Source organism: Fragaria vesca, linkage group LG7 (genome assembly GCF_000184155.1).
Source record: "Fragaria vesca subsp. vesca linkage group LG7, FraVesHawaii_1.0, whole genome shotgun sequence".
NCBI lineage: Eukaryota > Viridiplantae > Streptophyta > Magnoliopsida > Rosales > Rosaceae > Fragaria > Fragaria vesca.
The window spans coordinates 2,015,649-2,027,847 of NC_020497.1; the positions used below are offsets into that span (position 1 = coordinate 2,015,649).

General features: G+C 36.7%; 2 protein-coding genes across 2 annotated transcripts; one reads left to right on the forward strand and one right to left on the reverse strand.

Annotated features, from left to right (window-relative positions):
• Window positions 1–1,100: 1,100 nt before the first annotated feature.
• LOC101293729 (putative cyclin-B3-1-like) lies at window positions 1,101–6,584 on the forward strand. The gene is made up of 22 exons (XM_004308186.1): window positions 1,101–1,143; window positions 1,239–1,302; window positions 1,404–1,458; window positions 1,552–1,600; window positions 1,695–1,788; window positions 1,873–1,908; window positions 2,088–2,145; window positions 2,893–2,947; window positions 3,029–3,116; window positions 3,216–3,248; window positions 3,340–3,391; window positions 3,501–3,519; window positions 3,595–3,691; window positions 4,085–4,133; window positions 4,245–4,493; window positions 4,579–4,698; window positions 4,992–5,081; window positions 5,212–5,373; window positions 5,490–5,549; window positions 5,667–5,765; window positions 6,005–6,183; window positions 6,270–6,584. The coding sequence occupies exons 1-22, from the start codon at window positions 1,101–1,103 to the stop codon at window positions 6,403–6,405; spliced, it is 1,887 nt and encodes a 628-aa protein (XP_004308234.1). The 3' UTR covers window positions 6,406–6,584.
• Window positions 6,585–7,322: 738 nt separating this feature from the next.
• LOC101302103 lies at window positions 7,323–8,976 on the reverse strand. Its single transcript, XM_004306506.1, has 2 exons — window positions 8,485–8,976; window positions 7,323–8,052 (listed from the first exon to the last, which is right to left on the reverse strand). Exons 1-2 carry the CDS (start codon window positions 8,781–8,783, stop codon window positions 7,572–7,574), a joined length of 780 nt encoding a protein of 259 aa, XP_004306554.1. The 5' UTR covers window positions 8,784–8,976; the 3' UTR covers window positions 7,323–7,571.
• Between the last annotated feature and the right edge of the window lie 3,223 nt (window positions 8,977–12,199).

Sequence of the window (12,199 nt, forward strand, 5' to 3'; positions counted from 1 at the left end):
ACACGTGGTCCCTACATCAATGTTAGTCTCATCGTTGCTCCAACCCTTACAATCCGACACTTCGCTAACAAGATCGGAACCACCACCTGCCAGCCACTTTAGAAATATAATTATTTTTTTTCAAATCGAGGTCTTAACAAAATCATATTAATCTCTTATCACAAGCACACGAACCCAGTCTCAAATTATATATATTTTTATATTTCTTAAATTTTAATATAAGCCATTACATTCATATCTATTGTGTTGTTGATTTTTCTATATATATTTTGGATTTATGTTAATTTTGTGAATCTTAATGTCATTAGTAGAAAAATACAAATTTTTATTAGAAATAATAGTTTTTTATTATAAATAATAATTTACACAGTGATAATTAACCGAAATCGAGCCAAACCGAACCGAGATATAGGTTAACCGGATATCATTTTCGACTTTCATTTCTAGCTGAAAACCAAACCGACGAAACCGAATCTAGAGCGTCCAAAGGTGCGTGATTGCAAAAATTTGGGGAAAGAGGGGGTATTAACGCCAAAACCCATTCGTATTTGAAATAACAATGGTCAAAGTAATTTCAAATATCAAAGACCGCCGCTTCTCTCATTCACAGATCAGACACCATCTTTTTACAACGGTCAAGTAATTCCCCCTTTCAAATTCTCACAAACCCAGCAAGAACCAGATCAGAGATTTCCCAAAATGGCGTCGTTTAAGGTACCTACACACTTCCAATCCCTCCAATTTTCGTTTTTATCGAATCGGATTTCTTGATGTTTCAATTATGGCTTCTCTTTTTCTTGCTTCCGTCTTTCGAATCTTTGTCCCGTTCTCGTAAACTAGGGTTTCGTATCTGGAAGTTTCGATTTTTCTTGTGAAATTTAGCTTGAATCAAAGGCTTATCTCTCTCTTCTGATTTGATACAGCGACGGAGCTCTGCGACAGGTCCAGACGCTAACAAAATTGGGGCTTTCAAGGTTCATTAAAAACCCTAATTTTCATTTCTTGGTTAATTCTATGTGCTTTTCTTCTTTCGCTAAAAGAAATGCTGACGTATGCGAAATTCCGGTTGGGTTTTCTGAAAATTTCAGTCAAATGTAAGCATGGCTTCAAATCGATTCGGGAAGGAGAATCTGACCCGCACAGGTGGTTCAAAGACTCAATTTTTTTTGGTTCTTTTTTCTTTCGGGTTTTCGATGATTTAGTGACTTACATAGTTTTCTTGTTAAATTTTGAAACAGTGGGTGCTAAAACTTTTAAGGTGTATACCGAAAAAGGGGCTGCTAAATCTGATGCTGATAGCAGGTAACTTCAGTGTGCCTAGACCCTTTACTGTAGATTTTGGCAACTATTGAGATGCTAAGGGTGTGTAATTTTAGTTCTTTTTGTGCTATGAATTGCTGCAGGGCTTCTGTACCGGTGAAGAAATCGGCCATTCTTGACAACAAAAGTGTTGCGAAGGTAACTGAGTCCTTTCTATTGGTCCTTAGTTTCATGTTTTACTTTTTTGTCTAATGTGATTTGATCTCTTTTTCGTTAATTGTACATATCTAGGCTGGTTTGCTGAGTATGGAGAAGGGCAAAGCCACACTTGGTAGTTCTGGTAAGGTTTAATCTGGCTTTGATAGTGACGCAAAATTGAGCTTTTCGTCTTGGAGAACTCCACATTTTCAATTCTGTGTTCTTTTTTTTATTAGCAAATGGAAATGTTGGAAGGAGAGCATTAGCCGATGTTAGCAATGTGAAAGGCAATTCTTCGAGGGTTGTAGGGGGAGATGCCTCTAAACCAATGTTGGTACTTCCTCATTTGCTTAAATTTCCTCAACATTGTATTGTGAGCTGGAAGTAACTGAATTCTGGGTATGCTTAATGCAGGATTGGTAAAACTGAGAGGAAGAAGTCTCTGCAACGGTATGCATATTTGGCATCTGAACTATCATCATTCTCTTACTTATACTTATGGATGTAAATATATTATACATGCATAAAGAGTGGTGAAAATAATTAAAGATACTAGAAAAATTGTGACTACGTTTGAGATCCTATGCTTGAGTTTGAATGTGGTATTGTTTCGTTTTGCCTCTTTTCAGGGCTTCAGTGGGTGCAGGCACTAGGACTGTGAATGTTACATCAAGGAGATCCCTCCTGGTGAGAACCTTTTCTGTCCCAGGTTCCCCTTTTCTTAAAGTTCCCTTGATTACATAATCATGTAGTGTGCTTGCTGATTTCAGTACGTAGCATTTTGTAGTTCCATTAGGCATTTCTAAAGAAAGTGAGATCTTAGAACATAAAAATCAAAAGGAAATATAATAGTTAAGCATGAGATCCCCCTATGAATAGTTCATATGTGAATTACCTCACCACTTTTATGATCTTTAATTAGTTATAATATTAATGTTCATATGTTTTAGTCCTGATATGGAAAGCTGCTGCAACATGAAAATGCCCGTCACTAATCACACTTGCAGACAAATTTTGTACTAAAATTAACCACATAGATTAAGATCCAAGTGGTAGTGTCTTTAGCAAAAAGGTGTAACTAGCAAATAAATATGTGAGTGGAATTTGGATGCAGGCTTGGAGGTGCTGATTTGGTTAAAATTCTCAATTATAAATATTTTTTCTCCCTGAACCTTATTTGCAATTCAAACGACTTGGCGTCTAGACATTGAAATTCCATATATTAATGCATAACCGTGTATAGTTTAAAATAGTGAAAAGTGGGTTCAGAGAAATCTAGTTTGCCTTTGAGCTCAGACTGCTGGTATCCCTATGTATGGTTGCATTATGACAATTTGTTACCTCACCAATCTTAGCAACTATCGAGCCAATCTTTCTTATGAAGTGTGGTTTGCATTCCTATAATTGTTAAGTATTCTTCAACTGTCTAATTAGGGAAAAGAGCGGGAAAGCAGTCAAGGTGTTTCTGCGTTACAGACTACGAGGAGAGGTGGGTTTTACACTTCAGAACTACTATTGTAGTTTAATGGTTGAGCGCCATTATGTATTTATCCATTTCGGCTAATTGTAGGTATTAAAGATTTGAAGGTCCCTTCAGAAAATCAAAACACCAAAGCTATGGGTGGTTTAAGCAATGAATCTTTGGTTGCAGATAGCAGGTTTGTGAACTCCCCGATGAATCTATGGATTTAAGCAATGAAATGTTTATAGCCATAATTGTTTGATATGCCTTTATTTAAAGTTTTTTTATATGTCAGGAGGATTTCGAGGAATTCACTTAAGCCGACAAGGTTTCTGATCTGAAAATATTACTTTCTTGTTTGTAGTTTTTTGTGAATAAGACTTGTGTCTGTTATTGATGTAATTTGTTCTATCATGCAGGTTGTCTTTACCTGTAGTGAAGGCCAACCCAGAAGAAGCGAGCATATCAAAGGTTTTTGTGATAGCATTCTTATGTCTGTTGTGTATTTGTTTGGCTGAGTTCTTTTAACAGAATTGTGGTCTATATTGGAAACTCATCTTTTCTGCTTTTCCACCTGTAGGAAAATGCTGGAAGTCCTGGTAAGATGCAGTCATTCATTTATGTTTTCACAAGTGATAAAACATGATCTGACCAAGATGACACTTTGGATACAGTTAAGGCTAAAGTTGGCAAGAAAGTACTCTCCAGAGTGGGCAATGATATTAGGAGCTATGTATCAAGGAATAGAGTGAGTGATGGTTTTCTGATAAGGTAAGTGAGAGTGATCCTTACAACTAAAATCCTTTTCTTTCCACTTAGGAGCTATGCTTTAGCTGTTGATGTTGCTTATTCCTGAACTTCATTACATTGCTGAATGAATGAAATGAAAGCATTGCATTTCATGAACTATTGATTGTTTTTTATCCAATAGACCATCCTACCTGTCAACGTAGAGATGCACTTAGTAGAAGTTTTCTTTTCTCCCCAAGTTATAAACCTTTCCGGTTTCAGACTGGAGGTCTCCTATATTTCTTTTGCTCCTAAATTTCTTTTGTTAGAATTATCTTGTCAAAGAACTACTTCTATGAATTTTTATTTCATCTCTTGTTTACACAAGCTAAGATTCACATCTATTAATTGTTCGCATCTCATCTGGTATTCCAGGGGTCAAAGGAGTTCGAATGTTCGTGTGATGCCAAGAAAATCTACCAAAGTATAATATTACAAAAAACTCATCCTGGCTTTGTTTCTTGAAATTTTAGTATCCAGACGAAAATTAATACCATGCAATATGTTGTCTTACATTTTGAAGTCCACCCTGAAGGTACCTGAGTCCCGAGGGATGCAACCTAAGTATACAAGAGGTCCAAATAATGTGGCTTCTGTTACTGCAACCACCTCTAAAACCCAAAAAGCTGTTGAATTTGTTATTGCTGAGGATGTTAAGCAAGAAACGACTCAGGGAGAGGTACCATCTGCTGGCAACTGCTGCAAAACTGCTTCAGATATCATCTCCAGGAGAAACTCAAATAGGAGGAGATCTTATACATCTCTGTTGATGACTGGACCAAAGGTTGGGGCTTACTCCATTCTGATTATTTCTAGTAATGCCTTCATTTAAATTCTGTAAATTAATCACACTTGATCCAAATCTACAGTTACTAGAGGAACGTGACGAAGCTATGAAGGAAGAGCTGCCAAGTATCGATAATCATTACAATCAACTGGAAGTTTCTGATTATGTTGATGAGATCTATCAGTACTATTGGACTTATGAGGTGACTGTTATAATGCCACTCTCTCATACCATTATTTGTGTCTTACTCTGGTCTGGGTAGCAGGCTTAAAAATTCATCTAATGGAGTGTACTAATGCCACAAATATCTCTCTCGCATGTTTAATTTTATTTGAGTCAGAATATCAGTATATTTATCCTGAGGTCTTCTGAGTTTTCTTCATTTTTGCTCCTGTTCCTTTATTATATGAGCATTACCCCATTTATGGATTCCAAGACACAGTTACTCTAGTCTGAATTACAGCCTGTTCACTGTAAATTGGCTTTTGATTGCAGGCACAGAATCCACCTCAGGCCAATTTCCTGTTGATTCAGGCAGACATTACTCCTCATATGCGAGGCATATTGGTCAACTGGTTAATTGAAGTACTTATTTCACTTTCTAATGCTTCCTTATATTTTTCTTTTCTTTTCTTTTGCTCCTGCTTGGTTCTTTTGCTTGTAGATGGCTATTACCCTTCTTTTGCAATGCTAATGTATGTCGTTCTGGGAACAGGTACACTTCAAATTCGATCTGATGCAAGAAACACTTTATCTCATGGTGACATTGTTAGACCAATATCTTTCTCAAGTCCCAATTAAGAAGAATGAAATGCAACTAGTTGGCCTTACTGCACTCTTGTTGGCATCAAAGTATGAGGACTTTTGGCATCCAAGGGTATTTATCATTATCTCAACTTGCATGACTCTTTTTTATATTTTATATTATTTCATATGTCAGCTTGTTTCCAGATTATGATTTGATTTGGTTTGTTGTGCTCTGCAAAAATTCAGGTCAAAGAGTTGATTAGCATCTCAGCTGAATCATACACTAGAGACCAGATTCTTGGAATGGTATGTATCTGTACTAAAAAGGATTTTCATTCTATCATGTATAAACACCATCTCTTCCCCACATGTTAGACTTTTCCTGTCACCAGTCTCACAATAAACACTGGCTTTGCATTTCAGGAGAGGAGCATTCTCAAAAAGTTGAAGTTTCGTCTTAACACACCTACTCCATATGTCTTTATGTTGAGATTTCTCAAGGCTGCTCAGTCAGATACGAAGGTACTTGGTAGTTTTGGTTTCCAAGGCTGATGAATGGAAATTTGATTGATGATTTACTCCAGAATTATAACTGTGATTATAGTGCAGGAAACAGAAACTGCAAATCACAAAGACGATATTGAAATATGTAGTCAGAGGTCCTTGATATTAGTTATAGATATGGATTGGTTAACAATAGTAATGTGTGATTGAAACTTCAAGATTGCTAACAGTCTGTTACTTTGTGTGCATTGCTGCAGCTTGAACATTTGGCCTTTTACCTCATCGAATTGTGTCTGGTTGAATATGAACCTATAATGGTCAAGCCCTCATTGCTGTGTGCAGCAGCCATCTACGTTGCCAGGTGCACTCTGCATATTACTCCAGCTTGGACCCCACTGCTTTGCAAACATGCTCGTTATGAATTGTCCCAAATCAGGCACTGTTTCTTTACAAATAAGCTCATTTCCTTATGTCACTCTTGCTTGGTAATGAATTTTAACAAATTATCTTTTACATTTGCAGAGACTGTGCAGAGATGATCTTAAGATTTCAAAAAGCTGCCGGAATAGGAAAGTTGAAGGTCACATATGAGAAATACATGAGGTCTAATCTCAGTCGTGTTGCATCACTTGAACCCTTGGAGAGGCTTCCTCTTTGATTCATCTGATGCTCAGAACCATTCAAATCTTTGCTCAAAACTGTTGGAGCCTGGCAGTATACTTGTATATGATGTCACCATAATTCACATGCTGATTTACCACACTGAAGGAAAGGGCATTGTCAAGTTTTTGTTAAGACAATGAAGGGCATGTTGTAAAGAAGTCTTGTTTCCTACTGCCTAGTGATCTTATAGATGTTTTGATTGCAAGCTCATATTTTGAACACACATGATCCTAAAGTGTAACAACTGTTGTTGTAACAACTAGCTATGAATGTGTACCTTGTTGGTACATATGCAATGATCAATCAATTTTCTTTGATTTGAGTATATTATGTTCTTGGCAACTTTAGGCACAAGAAACTGATGCAAGAAGTTATACAGCAGTCAGAAGCATTGTCCTGCAAATTGTTCGGCCAGTAAGCGTTGTTCAAAGAAAGGTTAAACCAGTATGTATACAAACCAAAAAATTTGTTAATGGTGTCTACAGTTTAAACAGCATGTAATGCACTTGATTTTGAGTTGATGTGGAAAGCACTTGGGGGTTGTAGGTAGATGAGTGGCAAGTAATGCTAGGGAAGCTTGAAATGGGAATATTTGAGGCTTTTCGACACTAATAGAACCCAGGTAGGGATTCCAGAAAGTTATTGACCTACTTGCAGAGAAGAATAAGGGGGAGAAGTTCAAGTAACCACAATTATGAGTTAATCATGGAGTTAACTAGAAGCAAGGTCCATGATGAATCCCTGGTTCCGGGGGTAGAACTGTTTACAGACATAATGACTTTCTGCTGATGGGATTAAAACAGATAAAGAAGGCAGAGTCAAGATCATACAAGTACATGATCTATTTACAACTCAGCAACAATAGAAGAATGCAGAAGCTGTTGGTAAATTCAAGCATGAAAGCAACCTGATCAATGAAAAATCGAATTTATTAAATGAAACAAGATTCCGTATATATATTATCCCGACCCGTATAAGCTCAAAACATAGTGCACTAAGACAAGAAGTACATCGAACCCTCCAGGATCAACCTATGTATATACAACCTTGTTCTTCAACAAAAACCATTATTTGCTATCTACCAATATATAATACAAAATGTAATGCTAGTATACATATAAGATACAAAATCTATGTATAATTCATCTATAAAGTAGCTCATCAGCTTGCCAAACCATCTTGTGGAAGCAAGAAAGTTTCTCGATCCAAAGTCCCCCTAACTGCTCGATAGAACTCCAACCACGAAGATGAGTAAGCATCAGCAGGACCCCACAAGAATGTCAAGTTAGGGCTAGCTGGGCATGGTGTGACTAAATCCAACACTGATGATGCCGGTTTTAGCTTCTGTGGGAAGTTAAACGCCAAATTATCAACCTTATGTTCATAAATCTTGCCTTTCCGATCCAATTTATACCGCGACGTGCCCTGAAACTGGCCCTTTGCTTCCCATGGAACCCGTGGAACACCCTTCATGTTCCACCTGATCAATATCACATTCTCCGAAGGCTGCCAAATCCTATAAACCTCAAGGGAGATGTCACGGAACAGAATCTTGCCATGAAATCTCAATGCCCAGAAGATCAACTTGTAGTTCTCAATCCCAGTGAATGTGTTCAAAGGATCCATAAATGTTATATCATCCCTGCAAATCATCAAAACCCACACAAAAAAATCCATCAGATGTACTCTATAATGTTGTCATGAAGTTTGCAACTATAATATAATTATTCTTCTTATCCTCAACTTGTATAGGCATCACTGAATTCCCAAGTTATAGGATTATCATTAGCTAGTTTGTTTCCTCTTACATTTCAAAGCAACTTGTATTTGTAGCACACACACAAATGACACAATCAATGAGAGCAGCTAATTGGTTTCTACCAAAAATTACATGCTAAAAGCTGAAGCCCATCAAATATCTAACAAGAATCCAATCAACTTTGCAACCTCACTTTTCTGGGTAATCATTTTAATTCTCTACTAAAAATATCAACTTTCTCAATAAAGTCACAAACTTTCTGAAAAACCAAACACTAATCAAACAAAACCCAAGCTACCCAGATGAGGAAATCACCTGTAAATGTCATAATTAAGATCTTCAGCGAAAATCAAAGGCATATCTTCACGAAGGGTTCGAACAGCCAGGCCAAGATTGACATAAAAATCATCTCTTTCCTGCTTATCCTGCGCACCCTTGGAGGTGTTAACCTGCGCATCCTCCGATAGAGTTGGGGTCTGAACACTGGCCAGGTGAGTGAGAGGAGACATAGAGTAGTTGGGTCTTATCTGAGAAAGTGTGTGGTGAATTGGTTTTTCCTTTAACTTGGTTTGGAGAAGTAAAGTAGGAGATAAATTGGGTAGAAGAAAAGCCATTGCCTTTTGTTGTTCAATTCTCAGGTGGATTCAGATTTTCAAGTAGAGAGAAGGAAATGGTGTTAGAGAGAGAAAGAGATGAGAGGTTTTGTTTTCTGGGTTTTTGTGGGTTTGGTTGGAACAGAATGAGAAGCATATTTGATTTTGGGGTTTGATATATGAGTGGTTTTGAGCATGGCCATGAATATGCCTCAAAGTTCTGATTGGATGTGCTTCAAGGTGGACCAAGTACATACAATGATACAAACCAATTTTGGCTCTTGCACTTTTTCCCCTACACTATGGGGTTATTTCTTTGACATCTGTACATACACAAATCTTCTTGCTTTCAAACCCTTCCATTCTCTCATAGCCCTGTGAGTCTTTGACACCATTTTTCTGCAAATCTTTACCAGTGTTTTGTGTTTTGTTTATTAAATTGATAAACATTCCTAGTACAATCACAAACTCCGAAAATTTGATTAAAAGATGCTAATTTCAACCGGACAATAACAATAACAATTCTAACAAAAATTAAAACGGACAAAAACAATACTAAAACACGTTAAATAACTTTTAGTTTAATGAAAATTATTAATCTAATGAAATTTATTTCTGAAATATTAAATAAGATTGTACGTCCAACCAAATAAAAATAAATAAGATTCTATATCTATGTATGAACAATGAGGGCCTTCTCCCGAAAAGGAGTATAAAATGAAATACATGTCATTCACCTCTTGGAAATGTGATTACATGACTACACGAGTACATGACCACATTCAAAGGTTTTGAATTGGGACTAGATGTTTGAACTTTGAACAACCCCAAGATAGGGCTTTCTGTTTGTGCTAGCTAGAGAAAATACTAATACTATTTTTAGACATTAGAATTGTGACAAGAATTGTTCATACCCCTCACCCAAATACCAAGAAAAGAATTCAAAACAACATACCAAATATAATTGCTCCTTTTACAGGTAAACTATAACATACTTTTCCATTTTTTTCTTCTAAGTACTTAATCCCATTTTCTTGTTGGATATCAGGAAGATTAGGTTATCCAATAGGATGGAAACTATTGGAAGACCAAATCCAAGTTTGAAGTGTACAATTACACGGCTGCCTTATCAAGTGGGCTCAAGCCTAATTGTCTCTGCCTTGGTTTGATTGATTGGGATATGTACATGGAATGCTACATGACTACAAGGATTAGGATAAAAACTGATTTTTCCTAAGCATGACAAACAATGGAAACAAGTATATTCGTTTAAGGCTCTTCTTCCCTCCCAAAGGATCTTGAAACTTTGAGAGGGCACATTACTCTTGAGATATACCCATCCATTCAGTAACCTCCAAATCACTGATCATTACAGAATATAGCACCCAGATCATTGATCCGGATATTTGTGCAAGAAACACATTTTGACACACATAGGACTCGATTTTAAAAACAGACGAACATCTAAGGTTCTCGAAGTTCAAGTAAGACATAAAATTATTGTTGGTTTATAAAGGTTACTTGGTGAAAACTGGTGATGTGTAACAATTCTAAATGTGAATTCAAAAAAATCATCTCAGTTGTATATGGCTTTGCTTTAAAATCTGATCATTCACAGAGTATCATGTACATACGCGCCAAGAGTTACTGATCAAAGTATTGTTCATGTCCAATGTCCCCTGTTAAAAAAGACTTCCCTTTTTCAGGTGAGTGTGTATTTCATTGGGCCAAATAGGGCTTGTATCTCATGGACTCGAATGAGTGTACAGATTGAAACATCCTATTCTCGGCTTCCTCCCCAAATGTGTTATCCAAAACTACATTGCCTCTGCACTTTGGAATACTCCATCATGGATGACAATAACCAATTAAAATTACTACTTTTGGTAATAGGTGGCCTTGTCAGAATAACTGCAACCGCTAATCCTTGATAAATGGTAATCCATTCTCTCACTGCTCCAATCGTCATTATGACATTTAATCCATCCTCTTAGCTTAATGCAACTGATTAGGATCCAAAATTCATGTATGACTGTATGAGAAATCAGAATTCAGCTGTACACATTCAAAAGGATTATTAGATAGTAATTATGATTATGTTGGACTATAGACTTGTGGTTTGAGCCCTTCCTCCGTATTGCATTAGTAACGTTTTGTTGGAATTTTCGAGTTAAATTAAGGTTTCGATTATACAGAGATAATGGCCTTGGATAAGAGAGTTTATGACAGTCAACAGCTGCTCATAGCAGCACAGGCAGCCAAGGACATTCCGCATCCCTCGAAATATCAGAATGCCAGAAAGACACAGAATGCCTTTCCACTGATGTCTATAAAAACGGCATAGGTCAGAATCCCAATCCCTTGATTCATAATGGCAATGCACAGCACCAAAAGGCCTACATAACATCACAATTTTATTTTGTTGAACAAGTAAACATCATTGAGTCTAAATTGCTGCCTTCAATGCCAAATCCAATATCTCAGGAAAAATGAATAGAGCTTATTTTCTTGTTAACATAAAAGTACAATTCTTCCGAGTAAAACAAACAAGTACAGAGAAAACCTGAATTAAAATGTGGAATATCAGAATGCATACACCTTAAAGAAAAAAGGATTATGCCAGAATATCAATTCCAAATTACTCTTGGCAACGTACAGCACTGAAAACCCTATAGAAAAGAGCATCAGAGACTCTAATTTGTTGCCTTCATTATCAAATTTGTCATATAATCACAAATAAACCACAATAAGAACATAACAAACTGACATGTTATTACTAAAAATCAGATCTTGGTTGAAAATACAGCAAGTCATATGTTTTAATTCTACTAAAACATTTATCTACAGCAAAATTGAATCTTTTAGAATTATGAATGTGGGAACATCTGAATGCAAAAACCTTAATAATGAGAAGGTAAATGTCAGAATCTCAGCTCCCAAATCCCTATTGGCAACGTACAGCACTAAAACGCTATTGTAACTAAGCGCATCAGAGACTCTAATTTGTTGCCTTTTCAAACCAAACCCAATCTTCACAGTGCTAAACTCTCTAACAGACTTCCCCACATAGATCAAGACTAAAACTTTGTTGCAACAATGAAAAACAACAGAAGGCTCAGAAAATAGTGTTGGCATCAACAAGCACCAATCGGGGCTTTCAAAGTTTGATGGTATATAATACATTCATCAATGCCTCATCAAAGAAAACAACTTTCCAATAATCTAATCAACCAGAAACAAGAACTAAGAAGAATGAAACAGCTGTAAAAGAGGCCTCAGAAGCTAGTGGTTTATGCATCAGAGATTTCTCTCAGATGGTACGGACAATACATCTAAACATCACCGGCCACAATACAACAAACAAAACAAGCACAAGAGATGGAGGGTTGAAAACAGAGGAGGAGAAGGAGGTTGCAAATATTTCAGAGAACTGTGGT

What these genes read in the sequence shown, in the direction of transcription:
- LOC101293729 (XM_004308186.1), top strand. Translation starts at nt 1,101, where the DNA reads ATGGCTTCAAATCGATTCGGGAAGGAGAATCTGACCCGCACAG. An exon ending in GTTACAGACTACGAGGAGAG is followed by an intron (nt 2,948 to 3,028) that starts GTGGGTTTTACA and finishes GGCTAATTGTAG; the next exon opens with GTATTAAAGATTTGAAGGTC. An exon ending in AATTCACTTAAGCCGACAAG is followed by an intron (nt 3,249 to 3,339) that starts GTTTCTGATCTG and finishes TCTATCATGCAG; the next exon opens with GTTGTCTTTACCTGTAGTGA.
- LOC101302103 (XM_004306506.1), bottom strand. Translation starts at nt 8,783, where the DNA reads ATGGCTTTTCTTCTACCCAATTTATCTCCTACTTTACTTCTCCAAACC. An exon ending in CTTAATTATGACATTTACAG is followed by an intron (nt 8,053 to 8,484) that starts GTGATTTCCTCA and finishes GATGATTTGCAG; the next exon opens with GGATGATATAACATTTATGG.